Raw genomic sequence first — 25,117 nt, forward strand, 5'->3', positions numbered from 1 at the left:
ATGGAGACATTTTCTCAATTGAGCTTTCCTCCCTTCAGATAACTCTAGCTTGTGTCAACTTGACATAAAACTAGCCAGGACACCACACGCAGACATACATATACATAATTTAAAAGGAAATAAATCTTTTTCAAAGAAAGGCAGTTAAAAAATACTTGCATTTTTTACTCAGTAATAAAGAATTTACTAGCAATTTCCTAGTGTTAAACAGACACCCAAGAGACCTTGCTTTTATCCCATGTCTTAGGATCCTTTTAATTGAACTGTGTCAGTTAAAATGGTGGATAAACAACTTTACAAATTCTTCATTTTTTTTTATTTGAATGTGTTTTGCCCACAAAGACTTTTTGTAATTAGGTTTTGAAGAAACGCTACTTACAGCAGAGCGTAGGTTACCCTGTTGTCATTGGCAATGTGATAAGTCGTTGCTTGTAAAGTGCTAGAGGAATTATAACTAGTAAATTGAGTGCCATTGAGGTGGCTGGAGTGGGGAGGTCCAGGTGCTTCCCTTGGCCACCCTGGAGAGGACTGGCACCTGTAAGTTGTCGTCTGACCTCCAACCTATGCAATGGCACATTCTCTCTCACACAAGCACATATACAACAAACAAATGTTTAAGACGTCTTTTAAAAAAATAAGTTCAGAAATTTTGCTTCTAGACAAAACTGAGGAATGGGTATTACATGTATTACTTCCACCTGACTAGCTATTAAGATAAAATATGAAATAAGGCTTTGGAATACATTAGAGGCCTGAGCAAACAGCTCAGTTGGCAAAGTGAACGGCACGCAAGTGGTAAGACCTGAGTTTAATCCGCAGAACCCATGTTTAAAAGCCCTGTGATGGCTGAAGATGTGGTTCCGCTGGGAAAAGTGCCACTGTCGCTACAGAACACTAGGATAGGTTCCCCGCACTGTGTCAGGTTAGGTGTGGTATTGCAGGCCTGTAATCCAAGCACTTAGCAGGCCAAAGCAGAAGGAGCAAAAGGGGCCTGTTATATACAAGAGAATTAACAAGAAAGGCAGCCACGGTAGCCCATGCTTGTAATCTCAGTGTTGGGTTTATAGAAATAAGCAAAACCTGGGGCTCACTGGTCAGACAATCAGTGATCCCTGGGCCAATGAGGAACTCTATATACACGCGCGCGCACACACACACACACACACACACACACACACACACACACACACACACACACGTATGACTCCAGAAGAACAGCACGTGAGGTTGTCTTCTGACCTCTTCGTAAATACGAACATGCACATATTAATGACGTTTCACATTACATATTAGGTGGCAAAGAATTGCCATCCCCCAAAGACAGTAAAGGCTCTAACCCCAGAATGCTGCCTTGAGAATTTCCAGACCATGGAGCAAAAGAAAGTGAGGCATTTTGATTCCAACGTCGAGTGGACAGAGCTCAGTGTCTGGATACATGGTTGTGGCCAGAGAGAGAATACGGGAGCAGAGAACAGAGCTGCACAGAGAGCCTCCGAGGTTGCAGAGAGTTTCCCTTTGGTGGTCTTCAGAGGACTGATGAGCACATGTATGCAGAGAGACGTCTCAGACATCTCCAAGTCTGACTCAGAACAATTGGAAGGAACGTGGGGTTCGGAAAGTCTGGGATTAATACCTCTTATTCACAGCCGGACCGGAAGCCCCAGATTAAAGCAAACGTGAAGTACAATGCTCACAAACATCGCTGATACATAGTGAGGAGTAAGGAGCCCCAGACTACATGTTCTTCTTCATCCAGTCTCGAGTGCACAATCTGAAAGGAGGGTTGGAGTGGGAGGCTCGGAGCCGGAACACATACCAAACACCATGCAGTAGTGACTGTGATTTTGTTCCATGTTAAGTCGGAAGGTTAAACATCTCAAGCAGAGACATAGAAGATATCGTAAAACACCCATGTTAGGCTTTTATATCAATCTCTGAGGTCACGGTAATGAGATTAAAAAAACACATTGCCTTTGAAAAAGACCAATGACAGAGCAGACATTGCAGAAGAAAAGACTGATGAAATCGAGACCATCCAGGCTAGAATGTAAGAAAGAGAGAGAGAAAACCAGAGCATGTTTAATGAGCAGGGTGGTTTTGAACGGTAGACAATTTCTAATTGACAAGTCGTGGGCCGTCCTAAGGAAAATAGTAGATGAGACAGCAAAAATATTTGACAGAAACGCTTGAAAAGGTGATAGCGGGGTGTCGTCAGATGTGAAAGCTCCCATAGACCCAGACACAGGAAGGAGAGGACACGAGTCCTCACCACAATCACACTGCTTGGAAAGGAGGTACACGATAAAGTCTTAGGCAAAGGAGGGGGGAACAGAACTGAAGGTGCCAGGCCACTCTCCTCTCTTCTGTCCTCTCTCCTCCTTTCTCTCCCTTCTCTTCTCCTGGCTACTTTCCTCCTTTCTCTCTCACAGGTTCTTGCTGTGTGGCCTAGGCTAGCCTCAAGTTTATGGTGTTGCCTTAGCCTCACCTAGGTTGGGATTCTGAGGGCAGGTTCTTAATTAAGGTCATGCCAGTGAAAGATGTGGAATAGAAAGAAACTTCATCACCGCAGCAAGGGCATCTGTGAAACACCTGTCGCTGCCATCGTATACCCTGGTGAAATGCAAAATGTCTCCCCCCTTATCATCAGCAAGGCAGGGTTCTGATTCCTGTCACCTCTGTCAGTGTCACACTGAAGGTGCTGGCCACAAAGTCAAGAACGAAAACACACAAAGCGTCCAGGTTGAAAAGGAGAAATGTGTCTGTTTACAGGCAGCATAGAAGACGTTATAGAGGCCTCAAAGGCTATGAGAACCTATAAGGAAGTTAGGCAAGGTTTCAGGACACAAAATCATTACACAAAATTCTTTCTTGGCGCTAGGGATGGAACTCGGTGTAGAATACTCGCCTAGAATTCCAGCAAGAGACCCTCAGTTTGATCTCCAGCGCTGGGAAAGAAACTATCTACCGATTAGCCATGAGTAAGCAGCAGTCAGTGCTGTATTTGAATACTTAGCCATAACTGTGAAGGCATATCATACTCTTGCAGCACTTAAAATTTATTTTAGTGGATTTTATCAAGTGAAAACTTTGAAAATAACCATTAGAAGAAGACAAGCGGTGGACAGCTGGAGAAAATATTAACCCGTCACATAAAGCACTGTTGAGACCATCCATCAGTAGACATGAATGGCTTAGAACGTGAACTGTATCCATACGGTAAACACAGTTCCTCGATAACGTAACAAACTTTTCTTTTTTATTGATGTTTTTAATTAGCATGCAGAATAATAGATCTTTAATTTACTTTTTAGTATTTTTATCATTTGGGAAATTGATACCATGTATTTTTATCGTATTCACTCCCACTCTCACCGCTAACCCCTAACTCCTCCCAGAACCACTCTTTCTCCATCCCTCTCAAACTATGTGCTTCCCCCACCCCTGTCTTTCTTTATTAGCCCAACAAATTCACTCATTTACTCATCTTGTATGGCCATCTACTGGAACTTCCAGTAGACTTACCAGAGGCCACACTCTTAAAGAAAACTTTTTCCCTACCTTAGGAGTGACCAGCTGCCCGTAGCTCCTCATTCATGGGGGAGGACCCCTTCTCCCTCTCTGCTAGACTTTTGACTAGTTGATCTTGTGCAGGCAACCACAGCTGCTGTGAGTTCATGTGTCTACCAGTACTCCCATGTCCAGAAGATGCCGTTTTGCTCTAATTCTCCCCAACTTCTCCCACTTAGAATCTTTCCGTCCCCCTTTCCACCTTCGTTCTGGGCCTTTCAGGGACATAGCATTGCTCTCTCACTTGTTCCGAGCACCCCATGACTCTTAGTCTCTATACATCCACCAGTTGTAAGTTTTTGCATTTAGCCACCATTTGCTGCACAAAGAAATGTTTCTGATGAGGTCTGAGAGCTGCCCTTCTTTCTGGGTAGAGAGATAAAGACTTGGAAGGCAGCCCAGTGAGCTCTGTAATAGCAATAGGTTCACCCTGAGGCCTAGGAGTTCTTTAACCATGGGTTCTTAGCCAGACTTACATTACCAGCTATTCGTTCTCCCCTGAACAAAGGGACTTCCATTCCATCAGAAGTGGTTGACTGCCCCCATAACACTTGTGCCAGTGTTGCACCCACGGGTACGTCTTGCCATGTCAGTTATTAGTGTAATTGACAGATTGTTGATGGTATTTTCTTCTAGCACCTACCATAGCACCTTCCAGTACTGTGAATGCTAGCCAACTGGGAGAAAACTTCCTGGTCAGTTCCAACTTGATTTCTTCATGCCCTGTGACAAAATCTGTGTGGTCTTTTCACAATAGGGCTTTACTATCAGGTTCTGGTTAGCAGTCAAGACCAATAACAATATTGTTTGAAGGGTTTCTGAGCCATCTCTGTTCAACATCTTGAGGAGAGGTATCCCACAAATGATACTGGACTTTTTATTTGGCATCTTACAGCTTCTGAGAGGAGCATAGTCTCCTATGTGGGGTACCTCAGTTAAACATGTTTCTATGTTTATGTACTTTGGAAGTTTATAAAACAATAGATTTCCATATGACCTTTTCAAACATCCTTAGTGTCAGTTATCCTCACCTCCTCTAATCTACCTTCCTGTCTCTCTCTAACCTCCCTCCCTAATACAATGGTACTTTCATACATGTATGTTACATACATTTCTCATGTTTGATCCCACTGCCCTCACCTACCCTTCCTTCCCCTGCCACTTGCTGGTCACCTTTTTCCCTCCAAATAGTTCCTCTTCTGTTTTCATTGTATGTATGTATGTATGTATGTATGTATGTATGTATGTATGTATCATGTATTATGTGTGTATTTAATTCTAGATCCTACATATAAAAGAAAATGAGATGCTTTATATCTTCCTCTATTATTTTCTCTTGTTCTCTTTTAATACAGACCCCTTCTAATTTCATACTTAAATCTAGATTCTACCTATAAGAGAACACACGCAACATTTGTCTGTCCAAGTCTGACCAATTTCACTTTCCAGTCCCACACATTTTTCTGCTAACCCTATGGCATTCTTCTTTAGAGTTGAATAACACTCTATTGTGTATGTGCAACGTGTTTTCTTTAGTAGTCTGTATTGTTATCCATATGCTGGTTTCGGGGCTCTTCCTGCTTCCTGGCTATTTCACTGGTTCTGCAGTAAGCACAGATGTGCAAGCTTCTAACAACTTTCTATGACAGACTCCTTCCGGTGATGCCCAAGAGTTGTATGTCTGGGTCCTAAGAGTAGTCTAGTCTTGCCGGTTTCCTCAATGGCTGTACTAGTTTGCTTTTCATCTCTCGAACGTCACTCTCGAAGAAGCATACAGGTGTTGTCAGAGAGCCAGGCAGTGTCTGCAGGACTACTAAGAGGTGTAAGGGCTGCAGGAGACTTTGTATGATGATGGGATGTTCACCTTGATTGCATGGATGGCTTCCCATCAAAATGGCAGTTGCACATTCCAAATACTGCAGCGTCATGTGCTAAAGCTGTTTTCAGAAGCTAGAAGAAAGACAAAAGAAAGAAGGACTGGCTGCTGGGATTTGGGCTGGTAATAAGCATTACTGAAAAACCCAGCCTTTGATTCAGTTGTGGACAGTGCATTGTAATTACTCCCAGGGCACGTGTTAAAGCAAAGAAGTCTTTGTAAAAAAAAAAATAGTACTTCGAATACATCTTCTCTCATGGTTCCTATTGCCGTTTTGCTTTCTTAAAGATGCACCACAATTCTATATCTGGGCGCAGAGTGACCACGACGCTGTATTGCTCACGCTCTGCCACGAAGGGTAGACGGGTGGAATAGCTGACTACATACATTTTAGTGACTTCATTAAATCATATCTCATGATTAAATATTTTGTCTACTTAACATCTTTGCCAAATTTCAGCTTAGGAACTCGCATGTACTTTGTCAAAACAGAATTTCAAATACTTCAAAGTGATTTGTTCCCTTTTAACACAAATCTCAGGTTGTAATTAGATTATTTATACACACAAGCTCCGCTTTAGCCTCCCTAATGAAATCACAACTCCGCAGTGTTAAGGTGCTTTGTTAAAAGATGCAGGGTCAAGGGATGCGGTGAGTGGAAAGGAAGCAATGGGTTGCAGCCTCCCAGACGTTCCTGATGTTGTTATGCCAACCCAGAACGACTGCAGTGCTTAGCAATCCTACTCCCCCACCAGGCTTATAGCAGGCAGCTATGGTGGTCTCTTTCCCTTCTCTGTGACTCTAAAGGACACTGACCCAGCCTTTCTTTCTTCCAGGGTTTGAACGGCATGTCTGTGGATGAGAAGCCTGACTCCCCCATGTATGTGTATGAGTCCACAGTCCACTGTGCCAACATCCTCCTGGGCCTCAATGACCAACGGAAGAAGGACATTCTCTGTGACGTGACGCTGATTGTGGAGAGGAAGGAGTTTCGAGCCCACCGGGCTGTGCTGGCTGCATGCAGTGAATACTTCTGGCAAGCTCTGGTTGGACAAACAAAAGATGACTTGGTGGTCAGCTTGCCTGAGGAGGTACAGTGATCTGTTGCGTTTGTAGGGTTGTTTTTTTTTTTGTAAATAGGAGGTTTATTGACTTTAAAAGCTAGCAAAGAAGGAAATGGAAGTTACACGTGCACTGTGTCACGTTGATGTGCACGTCACCAATGTCCATGTCACGTCACCCGCATACAGACATGTAGCATAATCAGTTTCTATTTGATATAGTTGAAGCCACAGAGGCATAAAATACAAAGTGGGCGTGCCTCTTTAAGAGAACTGAGCTTCACCCGGGGCCCAGGCCCTCACAGTTTCTAGTTCACTTAAATTTCGGGTTTTGAGTAGTTCAGCCTCAGTCTGATGCAGTCCTCTGTGCAGGATTTGAATCACTGCTGTTTCTTCTCTCTTTCAAATGGATCATTAGATTTCCCCTGAGAATAAAACGGGGAAAGAATTCACAGGACCTCCCTTGCTTAGGAGAAAAAACAAAGCAACCAGCAATTCTCACCATTAATGCAGTGAGATTCTAAGAAGTGTAAATTTGCTTTTCTCATCAGTATTGAAAATATCCCCTACTCAGGTTTCTTAACTTCTTTCGGTGAGAACAGTCATTTTGGTACTTTGGGGACATGAGTAGCAAAGGCTTGTTCTGTGCAGAGATGACAGTCAGGTGGTCTGAGAGGCAGGGACCCAAGAGATGGACTTCACAGTAGTGAACCATTAAAGTGGTCCTTCTGATTCTTCAGTCATTCTGGGTCTCCATAGTTTCGGAAGACTGGGGTTAATGTGAGCATCCCTGAGCTTTGTGTGCAGTGTGGAGCAGTCTCTGCATAACACCAAGATAGGCTGCAACTGCAGAGCCTCCAGCAGCCATTTCCGAGCTGCGGCATAGCCTTTGTTCACATCCTTGCAAATGAGACCCGGGGTCCCCTCCTCAGCTTCTTCACAGCAGTCTTAACAATAAGTCAAGGACCAAGACCGTAAGGAGTTAAAGATAACAACTACCGCTAAGTCCCAGGATCACAAACCCAGGGGCCTCCAGAGACACAGCAATAATCTTAGCGACTCAATGGTTATTCGTAAAAAGTAGGGAGTGGTGGAGTGAGCGACTACACCACCAAAACGGGTTCAAAGAGAAACAGAAAAGGGTCTGGAGATGCAGCTCAGTGATAGAGCACTGGCCTAACGTGTTCAGTCCCCAGCAATAAAAAACAAGATGCCTGGGGTGAAAGAGACACCAGGTTTCAGCCCCTTGCCAGGCAGCATTTGTGTCTACCCCCGCACAGAGCAGAGGAATGACCAGCTAACGCATGAAGCATCTTTACATGGGCACCATCAACTGCTCCGTTCCCACTTCCTGCATAGCAGTGTGAGAAGGAAAGGAATAAATCATTCCAAGATTAGGTAACCAAGGTCAAGTCAGGGAGCAGACTGGGATAGCTAGCAACGAGAGAAGACAGAGCAATGGCAGCGGTGGCGGTGTGGCCCTGAACAGGATGGGCATTTCCCATCTGCACTAAATGGAGGCTAGCAATCAGTAAACTGCTACTGGGATTGGCTGAGACAATGAGGTAAAGCTTCAAGCCCAGCCCATCCTGCAGAAGGCATTGTCCAGACACTGTCTTTCTTCTGTAGATGAGAACATCTTCATTGCTTGTTCCAACTCTAGAATTCTCTGGAAATGGTTACAAGACTTCTAGTTGTTCAAAGTAGTCCTGGGAGGAGGTGACACGCGTTGTCTACTTACTGTTGTGTCTTTGAGATTCATTTCATATGTGTATATGTTGTACTAATTTCCAAAACTTATATATATTAAGGTATATACACGAATGAAGTCATACTTTATGTAGTGAGTGTTTCCTCGATGACTGTGTTAGCCCCACTTCATACTTCCTAGAATCCTAGAATATAAGACTCTAAGCCCAACTCTGCTCTGAATTAGAACCTGGATTCTGGTCTATTTAATCTCTCAGAGCCAATGTGTGTGTGTGTGTGTGTGTGTGTGTGTGTGTGTGTGTGTGTGTGTGTGTGGTGGGTTTTTTCCCCACACCAGGTTTCTCTTTGTAGCCCTGGCTGTCCTAGTCCAGGCTGGCCTCGAACTCGCAGAGATCTGCCTGCCTCTGCCTCCTAAGTGTGGAGCCATGTTCTTACTTTTTAGAATCCATAAAATTCTGAACCTATGTATACAACGCCTGTCCAGTTAAATCTAAAGGAAACCAGGGTATAAATAAATGTTACAGAGTCTGAAGTTTCTTCTCAAATCAAACCTTTGGTCCAAATGCTTCTTTCCGTACATTGCTCACATCTGTACAGAGTAAGAGGACACCGACTACAGTCGTGGACATCCAGTAAAAGTCTACTTTAGCTTTTCAGTCTGGTTACATTAGTTAAGCGTGAGTTGGTTGTATATTACTCTTGTTGCTTCTAGTCCGATAAAGTGACTGCTGTCCATACAGTGCCTCTGTCATCTGCATCTGTGTGTTTACACAGCTTGCTGTCACTGGAAAAAATACCTGGGGAAAAGAAACAACTATCAACCAGCCGAACAAAGCCCTGACTCATGATTGCCAGCAAATAAGAGACTTTAACAGTCTTCAGACTAAACGCACGCGCGCACACACACACACACACACACACACACACACACACACACACACACACGTTCACCAGCACTCGCCTGAAAAACCATAAAGACAAGCCATTGGACAGAGCACAGTCTGGACCTCTGTGCCCTCTGGTGTGAAGGCTCAAGCAGTCAGCCTCCTTGGACCACTTCCTCAAACATTTATCCATCCATTAAACAAACATTTATTCAAGTCCTATTATGTACCGTTCCAGGATCTGGGGCAACCTCACTTACAATCCAATAGGGGGAAAATTAATAAATATCAACTCTTCCTGTGAGATACAGGGATAAGGAAACAGAGGAGGGAGCCATGGACTGTCCCATCACGGGTATTGAGTCTTAAACCGGAAAGTCAAGAAAGGCCTGTTGCAAGGGTGACTTCTGAGAACAGATAGAAAGGATCAGCCATGTTGACAGCTGCAGAGCGAGTGGGTGAGGGAGTGAGGCCGAGGAGTAACAGGGAAGGGCCCGGTGACTGAAAGTCTCAAATGCCGGACACAGTACCAGAGAAAGGATAGAATGTAGCCTCATTACACTCTGTCAGAGAGGTGGTGAGGCCAGACTGTGACCAAACACTCGAGCTTGGCACAGAATAAACAGGTTATTCTGATGGCTGTGTACGTGTACATAGATCAAGGCCCAAGGGGGAGCCACAGTAGAACTAAACTGTGGCATAGTTGAGACGTAGCATGAGGATCCTGACGATGGCAGGGACAGATGTCAGTGGCAGATTCTGATGCTGCACTAAAGATGGTTGGATAAAAGATGGGAGAGAAAGAAAGGAGAAGCAGATAACTCCGAAGACATTGAAAGAATCGTGTAACCATTAACTGAGATCAGTCAAGACCAGTGAGGAAGTTTGCGGGTGCAGAGGATTGACCAGGATTGGGAGTCCTGCGTGTACGTATGAAGTTTGAGGTGCCTGTTGACATCCAAGTAGAAGTGTTTTGTGCCAGGTTTTATATGCCCATTAAATTCATGGGCAAAATCTAACTCAGAGTTAGGAATTGGAACATCGGAGGAGGATTGAAGGCCATTCAGCAAGTAGGTACCCACGCTGCCTGTGATTTCATTGAGCCCTTGGCAGGCAGGGATGCAGTAGACGCTGAAAACAGACCCACCTGTGTTCCACAGAAAAGAATGCCTCATTCCAGCTGACTGCAAGGATTCTCTAATTAAAGCAAGCAGAGAACTGGGCCAGGAGCTGGGGAGAAATAGCTTATCTGTCAGATAGGGAAAGGCTCCAGCATGCTTGCACACCACGGCCAACAGTGCCAATGTTTGCCACACCCACTTTCCCGTCCTTTCCTGGACACACAAAGAAAAGCTACGCCCTTAAACCCGGTAGGCCGTGCGGCTAAGTGCAGCCAGTGGCGTGATGAGGGACTAACTCAACACTTCTAGTCTGAGACTGCTAAAAGTAGGTCCATATCCTTTTTCCCATCAACAAAGCTGGCTCCAAGAACTTAGGGAAGCTGAAGCCTGAATCCTTGAGTCACTATTGGAGGACAACCATCTGGCTCGAGTCACTATTTTTTTTTCTTTACAATTTCATATGTCTATACAATGTATTCTAATTATATTCAGCCTCTGTGACCCTCTTCTCATCCCTCTTCTTTTCCCTCTGGGCATGAAATGGTACCCACTCCACCCCAGCACCAATCATTAACAGTCATCATCTCTGGGGCCTCATAAAACCTCCTCAAGTCCTGAGGAAACATTGGAGGGCCCACCCTTGCATAGGTCTCCATTGGCCATGTGGAATCTGGACGGTAATGAGTCTTAACATGCTCCCTGGTCGTCTAGCACGTATATTCTTTCTGCTCCCTCTTCTCCTGTGTTCCTTGAGCCGTGAGGGGTTGGTCTAGGTGTCCCAGGTAAAGCTATGCACTCATTTGTCACTTATGCTCAGCACCATGACCAGATGCGAGTACCGTATTAGCCGTTGCCTTCTGCAAATAGGGGCCTCTCTGTTCCAACAAGTCACACTCTGACAGAAGTTAGGAATGGGCTTCGTGGGCTAAGCCTTTAAGGTGGAGTGTTCTAGTTACGCAAGGTGGAATGGACCTGTCGCCGCTTGTAAAACGGAAGCAGTAAGATCACTTGAGCTCGGCGAGGTACTAGGAAGACCTCCATCTCCAAAAAGGGAAGGGAGAGAGAACTTGATGCTTGAGTCGTAACTACAATAGATCTAAACAATCCCGATATTCGGGCTAAGGGAAAATTTCCAGAAGGAAAAGAAACCTTGATTGATTATGTGGGAAACCAAACGAACATCTCTGGGTCCACAGGAGAGGAAGAAATCTACTGACCAAGGGGCAGGCTTAACTCTGCAAAGTATCGCCTCCTCTGAGTGGTGGGGCGGATCTGTGAGATCGATATGTGAATCTGACCCTGTGTTACAGGTTTCTGGTCCTTGAGATTTTCTGGGTTCGTGCTGGAGTGAGAGAAAAATGGTGTTGCTGACCAGGAATTGAGGGGAGATGCTTGGGTTGTGTAACAGGAAGAGATCGTGGAAATGGGAGGCAAGAACCATTAAGACTCCAGGAAATGAACCAGTGCAAGTCCGTGGCTCATTTTTGTCAGCCCCTCTAGTTCAAAGATGTCTTACATGTTCACAGGAGACAGAGGAAAGGAGCCTAGAGGACAGTGGGTACGCAATAACCCCAGAACATAGGCAGAGCAGGCGAGAAGCAGAGATCACAACTCCTTAACTGTTTCGGGGTTTATAGCCCTGAGAAAATCATTTCATTTAATGACCTCGATTTCAATATGAGTATGCAGAGAGTAGCAATGCTGGATCCCAGCTTGACAGGCAGGTTGCCATTCAGATTAATGAAACATGATATGCTCAACTTCTTGGAAGGCTGGTGCTATAGAAACAGTGGGTGTTATTATTCCCATAAAAGGAAAGAGCAGCCCTCTCTGGTGAAATGGCTCTTAGCACAGAATCCTCATTAAAAGCCGTGGTGCAATTTTCCAAGTTGCATTAGTGAGACTTGGCAGTGGATGAAAAAAAAAAGAAAGAAAGAAAGAAAGAAAGAAAGAAAAGCAAATAAATAAGTAGGCAAAATATTCCGAGCAAGGAGTTACAGGCAAGTGGGAAGTTTCCGAGTGTTAGAATCAAGTCACGGTAATTCTGAAGTGCCTGAAGGGAGAATTTATTTATAGTAAGGCAGAGGTGACTTCCAGACCTGAAATCGGGGCCTCGGTCTCAATAGGGGGGTGGGGGGGTGAACGAAAGCAAAGCCATGGGCTGGCAGGGAGCTCAGGCTGCTATGACCTCTCCCTGGAGGTCGGAGGATGCTGGTGACAGCACGGAGGGGAGACCAGTGTGGACAGCCACAGCAACTGCTAATTTTAAATGAAACACATAAGCTGTTTTCAAACCTGTTGCTTTTTTTTTTTTAATCCTAAAGCCACTGCATCCTATTTAAAGAAACTTTCAGAAACATGTTCCTCTCTTGGCATAGTGGCAGGACTTGAATATACCAAAAAGCCAGACCCATATAAAAAGTATTTTTAAGTGACCTGATTTCAAAGGCATTTTTAAAGATTCTTTGCATTATACCTGTTTATCTTTGATACAAAGCCACCGCGGCGATCAGCGTGTGATACGGATTTGTAACACGGCCACGGCCTTGAATCGTAGTGTCGCTCAAATTAAATTTTGTAAAAATAATCTGTGTGTTCGTTCACTTTTAAACCTTTCTTTACATATGAACAAAATATCCCTTACATTTCTTTCTTTCTCCTATAATGGAGACTCTTCGCCGTTTCAATTAAAGTTAATAATAGCTTTTAAGACAAAGTTCAGAGCTATAAAGTTCCTCGCTTGATCAGTAATCATAACTATTATTTTGTCATATTTAATCATAGGACCCGGGCCTCTAACAGAGTATTTAATTAAACTTTTAATTCATGATAAGAACTTAAATAGCACTTGAGAGTGTTTTGAAAAATTATTTCACTTCCCAACCAGATTACCAAAAAAAAAAAAAAAAAAAAAAAAGGTGTGATTGGGAGACAGTGGCTGGCAGCCAGGGAATTGTAGGTCATGTCAACATGAGCTGGCAGTAAGCCACTGTCCAATTAGTGTGGCTTCGTGGCTGCCGACTAATCACTCCAGAGTGGATGGGTGAGTCACTCATGATGAACGGCCCTTCATTTGATCCAGTGCCCCTTAGAGTGCCTTTCCTATCCCTACGTCAGCCAGTCCCACCTTGGCAATGAAAGTGCGGGCTGTGTAGGCTAAAGGCCGAATGGAGGAGGGGCTCGGATTATGTATCTTAGTTCTCTGAGAACCGAGATGGTAACGAGACCAGGAAAGCCTAGTGTGATTGTTGAAGTGAGTCACAAAAACACAGTGTCCACACAGAGACTCGAAAGTTGGAGTCCCGGAGCCGGTGTTTTTTCTGTCTTTCCTTTGGCAGTTTTAACATCTGGCACAGGTTCGAGGATATCAATGAAGTTACCTAATAATCTTAATGGATTCACATTCCGTTCAAAACCTGGTGGAATGTCACCAGGCTGCTGCAGGTTTCGGCTCTATTGTAGGGATGTTGGCAGCATTTCTGGTAGGTGAACAGTTGTACACACAGAGAGCCTTTGAAGGACATCCTTCTCGGGGTCTGAACACCTGGAATCTTGGAAGGACAGACACGCTATAACCTAGGAAATTAATTCAGGAATTTTTAAATAAAATGTATCATATCCAAGCATGGAGTGATGTGTGGCCGTCAATTTAAAAAGGAAGTGATTTCAGTTCTCCGGAGCACAGGAGGAGCATAGACTTATGTGCACTCATTGGTTAGTACCAACCATTTGAGTTATTTGTTTTAGTTCTTAACCAAATCCTCGGGGTATGTAGGCCACATAAAGGATTGGTTTGTTTTGTTTTGAAAGTTGGAGCAATTATATATTGGCACACCTGGTTTCCTGTTACCCCAGAAGTGATGCTTTTGCCCCGGTTAACTTGGTGCGCATAGTAAAATTTGCCATAGAAATTTGTTGAAAGTCTCTGACTGACACTGGGCCACTTTCAAACTAGCTAGTGATATTGTGGGCTTTTCTGACTGCGATGGACTCCCAGGCACAGTCTGGGGAAGACTGGGTGTGGAAAAGTTAATGCATTCAGCACCCTGTGTGGGTCAGAGCCAAGCCTCCAACATGGGCACATTTTTTGACTGACTGGCAGCAAAGAGAAATACTGACAGCTGTTCCCAACCGAGCCAAAACGTTTGCCCTAGAGTGAAGAGAAATGCTGGGCTGTGGCCAATGAAAGGTTCCCAAGTTTAGAGAAAATCTAAAAAGGATAGAGGTCAATTGCAGACTTCTACCTCGTTAAAGTCACCAGTCTTTAATTCTATACTTTCTTTATAAAAGATGGTATTCATGTTTTCCTTTGATTTCTAAGCCATATTTTGGTTCCATTGATTTCCTTTTGTTACCATTCTTTGTATTGTATACAAAACCAGATAGATGATAGATCATTCTTCCTAAAAGTGATAGAGATGGCATCATGATGACATCATTCCTGACAGCAGCTGAATGGAGCAGAGCAGATTTGCATGTACAGTGGCTACACTTGTATGTCAGGCAGGCCACGCTGAGTAGGTATATGGGTCCCTTCAGTGAGCAGAAGTAGTGCCTGTGCCTAGCAGGCACACGGCCTGGGTTCAGTTCTTGGTAGCACTGAAGAGGGTGGGGGTTCTCTAGAGCTCCTTCTGATGTCTTCCAAATTCTCCTGTACAGTTTTGCTCATTCCTGAAGGAAGGAAGAACATCACTACAAAGGAAGGAAAGGAGCTGCCACCTGGCCTCAAGGGTCTCACTGTGTAAATGTGGACACCGTGACCATGCAGAGGGATTTAACATTTGCCCTATCGTTCCTTCTTGCTGAGTTCTCTGTACCGTGCGAGGGTAGCCTCTGCGTCTCTTGCATCTGCAAGTGGACCTGCAGACTGGACCGTGCCTGAGAAAGGATGACAGAGAGATGGCAAACACACCCTCGAATATTTGGGATAAGGTAGAATCCCATCTTCCAAGAGCACAGGTGCTTGGACTCTGGCCTTTGTTATGTGTCTCCCCTTTATCTCCTTCAGTTGTCACATTGCTCTAGCTAAGACTTCAAGTAGACCAAATATTATGGCACAAAGAAAGTGGAGAGAGAGGCGGGACATCCGTGTTTGACTCCTGATCTTACTGGAAATGCTCTGTTTAGGATGATGCCGGAGATGTGCTTCCTGCGTGCCCGTACCGTGGTGAGACACATCCATATTCTCTCCAAGACTTTAACCGTGAAGGGCGTTGGGATTTTGTCAAAGGCTTTCTCTGCATCTAATGAGAGGATCGTGTGGTTTCTGCCCTTCAGTCTGTTTAGGAGCTGGATTGTGTTAATTTATTTGCGTAGTTGGACATCTCTGCATCTCTGGGATGAATGCTACTTGGTCATGATTGATGATCTTTTTGATGTGTTCTTGAACTTGGTTTGCAAGGATTTTTGAGAGTTTTCTCATGTGTTCATCAGAGATATTGACCTATAGGTTTTGGGGGGGGTTGTTTGTTTGTTTGTTTTGTTGTTTTGTTTTTGTCCAGTCTTGTCGGTTTGAGTATCAGGGGAGTGATGGCTTTGTAAAAGGAATTTGAGATGGCCCTTCCTTTTCTATCTCCTGGAACAGTTTAAGGAGTATCTGACGGTCTGGTAGAATTCTCCACTGACTCCCTCTGGTCCTAGGATTGTTTTAGTTGAGAGATTCTTAATTACTCCAATCTCATTGAGCACTGTGTATCTATTTAAAGCAGTGGTTCTCAACTTTTTCTGATGTTCTGGCCTTTTAATTCAAGTTCCTTATGTTGTGCTACCCCAACCATAAGATTACTTTCGTTGCTGCTTTATAACTATAATTTTCTACTGCTATAAACCATAATGTAAATGTCTGTGTTTTCTAGTGTGTAGGGACCCTTCTGAAAGGGCTATTCCACCCCCAAATGGGTCATAACCCGCAGGTTGAGAACTTCTGATTTAGAGTAATTATTTCATTAGTTTAACTCTGGTGGTCTGTGTGTATCTAGAAATTCATCCATTTCTTTTATTTTCCAGCTTGGTACAAAATAGATTTTTAAAGTATGTTTTTATGATTCTCTGAATTTCTTCTGTGTCTATCATAATGTCTCCCTTTATCATCTCTTTCTTTTCTTTGGTTTAGCCAACAGTTTATCAATCTCATTAATTTTTCAAAGTACCAACTCTTTGTTTCATTGATATTTTTCTTTGTTTTCTTCATATTTTTCATTAATTTCAATCATAATTTTGATCATCTCTTCCTACCAATTGGTTTCGAATGTTGGCTGTCCTTGTTTTTCTGGGACCTTCAGTTGCATGATTGAGGTATTACTTTAAGATCTCTGAATTTCTTCTCACGTAGGCACTGTTTTCTTCATATTTTTCATTAATTTCAACCATAATTTTGATTATCTCTTCCTACCAATTGGTTTAGAATGTTGGCTGTCCTTGTTTTTCTGGGGCCTTCAGTTGCATGATTGAGGTATTACTTTAAGATCTCTGAATTTCTTCTCACGTAGGCACGTAGTGCTAAAGCTTTTCTCTTACAACTGCTTTCATGGTGTCCTGCAGATTTCGATATATTTTGTTTTGATCTCATAACTTAACAATTACAAAAAAGTTTCAAATTTTTTCTTGAGTTCCTCCATCCAATTTTGGTTCTGTGTTATGTTGTTCAGCTTCTGTGATTTTGTACTCTTTCTGATTTTCTTTTGTTAAAGATATTGGCTTTGATCCACAGTGGTCAGACAAAATATAGGATGTGATTTCAATCTTCTTGTATCATTGAGGCTTACTTTTTGTCCTTTGAAGAAAGGCCCATGGGCTACTAATCAAAACATGCATTCAGTATTCATTGTGTGAGGTTTTCTGTGGGAGTTTCTTTGGGCCATTTGGTATGATGTCACTGAACTTTAGAGTCTCTCTAACTTTTTTCCAAATGACCTGTCTATTGATAAGAATGGCTTATTGAAATCACCCACTATCACTGTGTTGAGGTAGGTCAGTCTTCAGTTTTAAGTCTAACAGTGTTTCTTTTATGAAATTGGATGTTCCTGTGTTTGATACATATATGTTTAGGATTACAGTACCCTTTTGGATTTTTCCTTTGATGAGTGTTCAATGTCCCCCCTTATCTCTTCTGACTAGTTTTTCAGTTTGAACTCAATTTTGTCAGATATTAGAATGGCTATACCTGTTTGCTTCTCGTTTCATTTGCTTAGAATACCCTTTTCTACCCTTATTATTCCAAGGTAGTATGTAGTGTGTATCATGAGGTATGTTTCTTAGAGGCCACAGAAAGATGGATTCAATTTTCTGACCCATTCTGTTGACTTCTGTCTCTTTATTGGGTAGATGAAGCCATTAATACTATGAGTTATTTTTAAACAATGTTAATTAATTCTCTAGACAGACTCGAGAAACATATACAAACAAATAAATTTTAAAATTCAAAACCATTATGGCAAATGATTAGTGAACACCAGTGTAATACCAAAGCAAGCCACAGTGCATATTTTCCCTCTGTCTCTCCCTTCCTCTCTTCTTCCTTGACCCCTCAGTCACAAGAGAAAAGTCAGATCTGTATACTGAAGCATCAGAGTCAGACGTGATGGTGGTCTGGCTTCTGCTGTTCCAGTGACCATCAGGGTTGATTCAGCTGACCTGGCTGGCTAGATGTTTTCCCCCTTTCTACTCACTGGTCCACATATGTCCCTCCCAAAGTGGCATACTCATTCTAAGAGGACTCTCTTACCTGATAGAGGACCATTCTTCAGTCAAGAGTTTATGAGTAGCTGTATTCCCCTGCTAGAACCTCCAAAGAAGCTCCAAGGACCTGGCTGTCTTCATGCTAAGTCAGGCATTGATTGGTTTGTGCTTCTTTCCTAATGGATTAACTGACTTTGAGTGTCTTGTGGTACAATCGTTCACGAAATGCACATCATCTCCAGTGTATAACTTGATCTCTTAACACCTTTAGATGTAATTGCCAATTGAAAAAAATGAAGATTAGAAGAAACTTAACACCACGAAAAAGCAACAGGACAATCTAGAGGCATTCTACAAAACAAATGGTCAGATTTCCATAGGAAATCAGTGGCCTGGGAATGGGTCTGGCCAGATTAAACAGAATGCAAGGGCCTCAGATACCAGAAGCAGTAACTCGTGCTATGGTGATGGCTGGGTTGCACAACACAGCAGTAAAAGATGTAATACTGGAAACACTCAACAATGATCTGCATATTTGATGAGAGGTGATGAGGGGCAGGTTCACTGAAGAGCAATTACATGTTCAGTATGAACTCAGTCTGAGCGTGTGCATGAGTACAGAATGGGGACCCAGGAGGGCAAGCTAGGGTGTGAAATGCTACGGTGGTGAAATGCTGAACGGTGGGGAAAAAATGGATGTTTTGTTTGTCTACATTTTCTAACCCTACCATGCCCACTGTTTCATTTGTGTAGTAGCAACACAGGCTTATTAGAAGAAAAGGAAGATCAGGTGAAGTATGAGGCATAGCACTGGAAACAGAAAGGTAGTGAGGCTTCCTGTGTGTTTTCAAAGGTTCTCCCGCTCATGGGTTTTGTTCTAAAGGCATCAGTGTGCCGCCATCTTTCCTGGATCCTTGCTGCTCAAGGCTCTCAAGGTGCCTAAGACACTTAAGCTTTGGATCTTAGCTGGCTATGCTTATGTTCACAGTCTCGGTAGTTAAATGAAAATCAAGCCAAGAGGCAAAGCTAGATTTCTTCTACCCCTTCTGACATGCAAGTGTCATAATATCTCAGCAGGTAAAGTACCACCTCGTACACCAAAGGCCTTGGGCTTAATCCCTGATCACTGTCCAAACCTGTGGTGATGGTACACAAGCTTGTCACCTGGCCTCTCCAGAGTTAGGGCAGGAGCATCAGGAGTTCAAGGTCATCCTGGACCTCAGCCAGCACCCGGGCCACCTGTGTTACATGACGCCCTCTCTCAAACCACTCCCACAGCAGAGGAAGGCAGATCACTGTTCTTTCTCGGTCTGTGAGAAGGCTCAGCCTCTGTGAGATCTCTTGGTGGATAGAAGTGCTCGCTGCCAAGTCTAATGGCCTGGGTTCAATCCCTGGGTCGAGATCAACCATGGGGCGAAGACAAAGAACTTCTGTAAATTGTCTTCCAATGTACAAGCATGAACACAAATAAATAAATAAATGTGAAAACAAATAAATAAATGTAAGACCTTATCTTACCTTTTAACTTTACCTGCAGCATTGAAACCTTCACCCCCTTATCTGTCTTCTGAGCTCTCTTTCCCCTTCCTCCTCCCTCTCTCTCCCTCTCTCTCCCTCTCTCACTGCCTTTGTAAATAGTGAATGTTATCTTCAGGGGAGTTCAGGCTCTGACCCAGGGAAGGAAATCATGGCCTTTTGTGAGTGAAGAGGGCAGGGAGATGTGAGAAGCACCCCACACCCCAACTGTCTCCCTGGTATACCCACCCTGAGATTAAAGGAAAGTTCTCTGTGGTTATTTTCAAACACACACGAGTATGTATAAGTGTACATGCTTTCAGATGCACATCCGCAGTCTCACTTCATGCTCTAGGTGTGTATCTGTGAGCACATGTGCTCACAGAGGTACCAACAAAGGCTTACTTCAGGCTCCAAATGTGCAAAGAATATCTCCAATAGCTGCTGCTTCAAGGATGTGTCCATCTTTACAGTAATCATTTGAAAGGGGGCATTTCAAACGGAGCCACCCCCATCCTTAGCTGTGCTTTGTTGAAGGAAAGATGTAAAGATGCCACCAGGTCCAGGAAGCTTAGAACACAGAGTCCGTGAGATTCACACTGCCTTCCTCCCTCTCTACCTTGTGCCTGAATCCAATATGGGAAGCATTCGCTGTGGGTCCTAGAATCATGACAGGGGTTTCCTTCCATGATTCCTGCCTCCCTTTGCAAGAAACACAAACAGAAATATGCATTTCCAATGTAAAAATGCATTCATGAATATGATCATGCATGTATGTATGAATTACAAATATATACTAATATGTACACAGGCACCTTTTATTAAAAAATAAAAAAATAAGTACAATAATTTAAAAAACTAGTAGGAAAGGCCACTGCAGAGAGTGATTGGACACAGTGAGCAGAACTGACTGCACCTTTGAATTTGCTGTTGACCTGAACATTTTTAAAAAAAAATTTTCTACAAAGTAAAGCCTCTGAAATATTTTTTAACAGCTAATAATCAACAAGCCTGAAATTTTAAAACAGAGAAATGAGCTCACTATTATTTTTATCTTTTTTATTAACAACAGAGAAAGAAAATAGATTAGCTTTTTTAATTTGGAGCTATTAGCATATAGCATCTGTGGAACATTCTTTAAGAAAACTAGAATGGGGTGCTCAGTGGTTAAGAGCACAGACTGCCCTTCCAAAGGTCCTGAGTTCAATTCCCAGCAACCACATGGTGGCTCACAAGCATCTGTCATGGGATCTGATGCCCTCTTCTGGTGTGTCTGAAGACAGCTACAGTGTACTCACATATAATAAATAAAAAAAAAACTAGAATGTACTTTTAAAAATTATCATTGTCACAAAGACAAGATGATGGGAAGTGTCCTAGACTAGAGGGGGCTTACAAAAACAAATGCCATGTGTCGTCTGACCTACACTGAGACAAGAATCTGAAGGGTGTTCAGAGCAAGTAGAGGCTAAACTTAGGCTGTGTGATGGCTTTAATCATGGTTTCAACATTTCTTTTCTTTGGATAATGTTCTTGTTCTCAGATGCATGGCGAAGTCCTTGGAGGTAAAATGTCATAGTGTCAGGATTTTGCTCTCAGATGGTTGGGGAGGAAGGGGGTGATATATATATATATATATATATATATATATATATATATATATGATCTTACATGTATAGATAGATATTTATAAAGAAAGGAGGGCATGAAACTTGGCAAAATTTAGCAATTTAGCATAAACCCGTCTCCTTCCAGAATCCCAGACTCACCCCAGATAAATATAGATGGTGGTACATCTCTTTCATCGTTCCTGTGAATCAGAATCTTCCAGTTTAGCAGAAAGGTTGGGAAAAACAAATAACGGGTTTGGGTTGTGTTTGTTGGCTTGTTTGTTCTGTATAAACTGTCCCGTTCTTTCGAGAAGTTTTCACTGGGCCATGTCATCGGCTCATGGCTTGGCCTCCGCTTGAGAGGCCAAGCTTGAGAGGCTATGACACAAAGACCTCTTTGAGTCTAGGTTTGAGGTTAGCCTAAGCACCGAAGTGAGATTCCCAGCATGAAGGAGGTTGGGGTGGGAGGGAGGCAGGGAGGTGGAGGAGGAGAAGAAAGGGATGGGAGGGAAAATGGAGGAAGGGGAGGGAGGAACTGAAAGAGGGGGGAGAGAGGTTAATGAAAAAGAGAAGAAGGGAGAAGAGAAACTTCTGCTGAGTACCTCTGCCATGCTCAGTCACATTTTAAGGCTGAGTATTTAGCCATGAGGAAACAGTTGACAGCCACTCTGATGAGCCTATATGTAGCTTTAAGACAAAGAAGAAAATGTGATCATTTAAATTACAATGAACACTAGAAGCAAAATAAAACAGAATAATAGTGCAGGGAGTAATTGGGGGGAAGTGACATTATCTTGTATATCTAAGGAAGGTAACCTCTTCAACATGGGGTTGGGGAAACTGGCCGGTCACATGTATAGAAGAATGGAACCAGATCCCTGTCTCTCAGTCTGTACAAATAAATAAATAAATAAATAAATAAATAAATAAATAAATAAATAAATAAATAAATAAATACTTGCAAATGGGTCAAAGGTCTTATTATAGTACCTGAAACTCTCAGGGAAAAAATAGGGGAAACCTTTCAAGGTATAGGCATAGACAAGGGCTTTTTGAAAAGGGCTCTAGATGCTCAGGAAACAAGGCCAACAGTGGACAGATGGGACCTCATGAAACTGAAGGGGCTTCTCTGAAGCAAGGGAACCAGCCGACTGACTGACGGTAAACACCCAGAGCATAAGCATACAAGAACTCAGAAAACCACAAGAAGTCAAATGGCACCATCAGTAAATGAGCTGGTGAAACAGAGTTCTCTAAAATGAACACAAATGGCCAATAAACATAAAAAAAAAATGTTGATGCTCACTGGCATTAGAGAAAAACAAAAAACCTAAACTGAGCTAGGATTCCATGCCACCCACTCAGAATGACAGTAAACAAATAACAGAGACCCGGGTGGGCTCACTGAGTAAAGCACTTGCCAAATCCTAGTCCTGTAATGTTGCTGTGCAGAGACTTGATGACCAAGGCACCTTCTCAAAGACTAGCATTTAACTGGGGGCTCACATACAGTTTCAGAGGGCTAGTCGATGACCAGAATGACAGTAGGCAGGCAGGCAGGCAGGCATGCAGAGAGAGAGAGAGAGAGAGAGAGAGAGAGAGAGAGAGAGAGAGAGAGAGAGAGAGGACATAGCAAACCTCAAAGCCCACACCCAGTGATACACCTTCTCCAACAAGGCCATACCCCCTAATTCATCTTTTTTTTTTTTTGGTTCTTTTTTTCGGAGCTGGGAACCGAACCCAGGGCCTTGTGCTTCCTAGGTAAGCGCTCTACCACTGAGCTAAATCCCCAGCCCCCCCCCCCAATTCATCTTAAACCAACTAGGGACAAACATTCAAATATATGAGCCTTTGGAAGGGATTCTCATTCAAACCACCATACCATGCAAGCATGAGGTCCTAGATCTGAATCCCAATAACCCACATAGAGCCAGATGCATGTGTCTGCAATCCCAGTGCTCCTACAGGGAGATAAGAGGCAGAGATGAGAGAATTCCCAGTTTTCAGGCAAGCTAGCCTAGCATACACATAGTGGCAGGGAGCAAGAGACTATCTCAAATAAAATTAAAAGGCAAGGGCTGACACCCAAAGTTCTCTGACCCACATATATGCAAGGTGGGATGCACGTGCCCACATGTATGCACGTGCACGCACACACACACACACACACACACACACACACACACGTGCACGCAAAGAAAGGAAAGAAAGGACATACTCTTAATGTCTCCCTTTATTTTTATTTATTTTTATTTTATTTTTTATTAATCATTCCATTCATTTACATCTCAAATGATATCCTACTTCCCGGTTACCCCTCCACAGACCCCACCCCATCCCACAACTTCCCTCTCCTCCCTCCCCTTTGCCTCTATGAGAATGCTTCCCCACCTACCCACCCTCTCCTGCCTCACCCCTCCATCATCCCCCTACGCTGGGGCATCAAACCTCCACAGGACCAAGGGCCTCCCTTCCCATTGATGTCAGACAAGGCCATCCTCTGCCACCTGTGTATCTGGAGCCATGATCCTTAACGTCTCCTTTTAAATGGAAGCTTTAAATGCAGAGATGAGACTTGCCTGCCAAAGGCCAGGACAGAACAGGACAGAACAGGATACTAGTGTCTACTGAGACAGTCCAGGGAAAAGGTAGTTGGCACAAAGGAAGACTGCAGAGAGAGAGAGAAGAATCCAGGATAACCGTCAGTCAGTACGATGCAACTTGCCAGGAACCGAGACGGATACATCTATACGAGAGTGGGGTGGGAGAAGAGACAAACAGTTGGGTGGACTTTCTTAAAAGGGCTCCAGTTGCTTAGGACCTAAGGCCAACAAATGACAGGCTCGTGGTAACGTAAGTCGACAAACAGAGGTGACAAACTAAGCCATCCAACAGAGGGACGAGGCATGTCCCAGGTTCTGCTGGGTATCTCACAATAGGATGATTAGAGTGCTTTATAAAAATCTTGTCGAGGAATTTTTCAGTTTACCAGTTAACTCATCGAAAGTTGGTGTCTGCCAACTCAGATGAAAAATGTGAACTTCCCCGCTGCGCTGGATTTTGCCTTGGCCTCCCACTCCCCACACAGAGCTTAAGAGGGGGCTCACCCTGCTCTTGGTGCTGCTGGGAGTTTCAGTGGGAGAAAGAAAAGAGTGATACTGAGGATGTGGCCGTATTGACAGTGACACGTGACACGGAGTTAGTGGGTGCAGCCCCGCAAGGTTCAGCCAGAGTGTAACAGTGGTTCCCAGACATTTTTTTGCCGGTGACCTCTGACGTGTCACTAAGTTTCACAGGCTGCCTTTCATTTTTTCGAGCCATTTTTCTCTCCGTTCTTTGCCTTGAAAATGGCTCCGTGAGAGACATACATTCTAAGCATATTTTGTTCCTCAAGAGCACGCCCCGGCAGCTTTAACACTATTCGTTAGCATTCCTTTGCCTCTTCTGCTCGCCCTCCAAGATTCCTAGTCTGCTCTTAAAATAATGCCGACTTATTTATTCAGATCCTTGCCCCCCCACCCCCGTAAAAAAAATGCTGAAGGCTTTTCATGTGAATTCTTCAGGGGTAGGTGAAGTTCTGTGGACTGGAGTGTGTGCTTAGAATAGAGACTTGACAACAAGGCCCCATGGGAGGTGCTCATGACAGACATGATGGCCTTTGAACCCTCTGCCTGGAGAGCCTTGTTTCTGCAGCTGTGTTTTATTAGGTACAGTGTCAGGCCAATGCAAGGAAAAGCTTCTAGAAATCCGAACATCTTGATGTCAAAGTAAAGACCTCTGAATCCAAGTGTGGTAGTAAACACACGTAATACCAACACTTTTAAGACCGAAGTAGTGGCCTCACAAGTTCTGGGTCAGCTTTAAAAAAGGGGGGGTGTTTTATTGATGGGGGATTATTTGTTGTTGATGCTGCTGCTGTTGCTGCTGCTGCTGCTGCTGCTGTTGATGATGCTGTTGTTGCTGCTGTTGATGCTGCTGTTGATGCTGCTGTTGTTGATGGATGCTGCTGTTGTTGATACTGCTGCCGTTGATGCTACTACTGTTGCTGATGCTGTTGTTGCTGCTGCTGTTGTTGATGTTGATGCTGCTGTTGATG

The 25,117-nt window shown here is 43.6% G+C and overlaps 1 protein-coding gene across 9 annotated transcripts in view; it reads left to right on the top strand.

The window, feature by feature from the left end:
- Positions 1-25,117, top strand: part of Bach2 (BTB domain and CNC homolog 2) — a 350,229-nt gene that overhangs the window by 255,960 nt on the left and 69,152 nt on the right. For all 9 annotated transcript variants that reach the window (XR_010066378.1, XR_005504432.2, XR_010066379.1 and 6 more), the window contains one exon: positions 6,280-6,534. Coding sequence is in view for 6 of the 9 variants with exons in the window: in XM_017593349.3 (XP_017448838.1) it covers positions 6,292-6,534 (243 nt within the window). In the remaining 3 variants the exon portion in view is untranslated. The remainder of the gene's footprint in view (positions 1-6,279; positions 6,535-25,117) is intronic.

The sequence above is a fragment of the Rattus norvegicus genome, chromosome 5 (assembly GCF_036323735.1).
Source record: "Rattus norvegicus strain BN/NHsdMcwi chromosome 5, GRCr8, whole genome shotgun sequence".
In the NCBI taxonomy this organism is placed as follows: domain Eukaryota; kingdom Metazoa; phylum Chordata; class Mammalia; order Rodentia; family Muridae; genus Rattus; species Rattus norvegicus.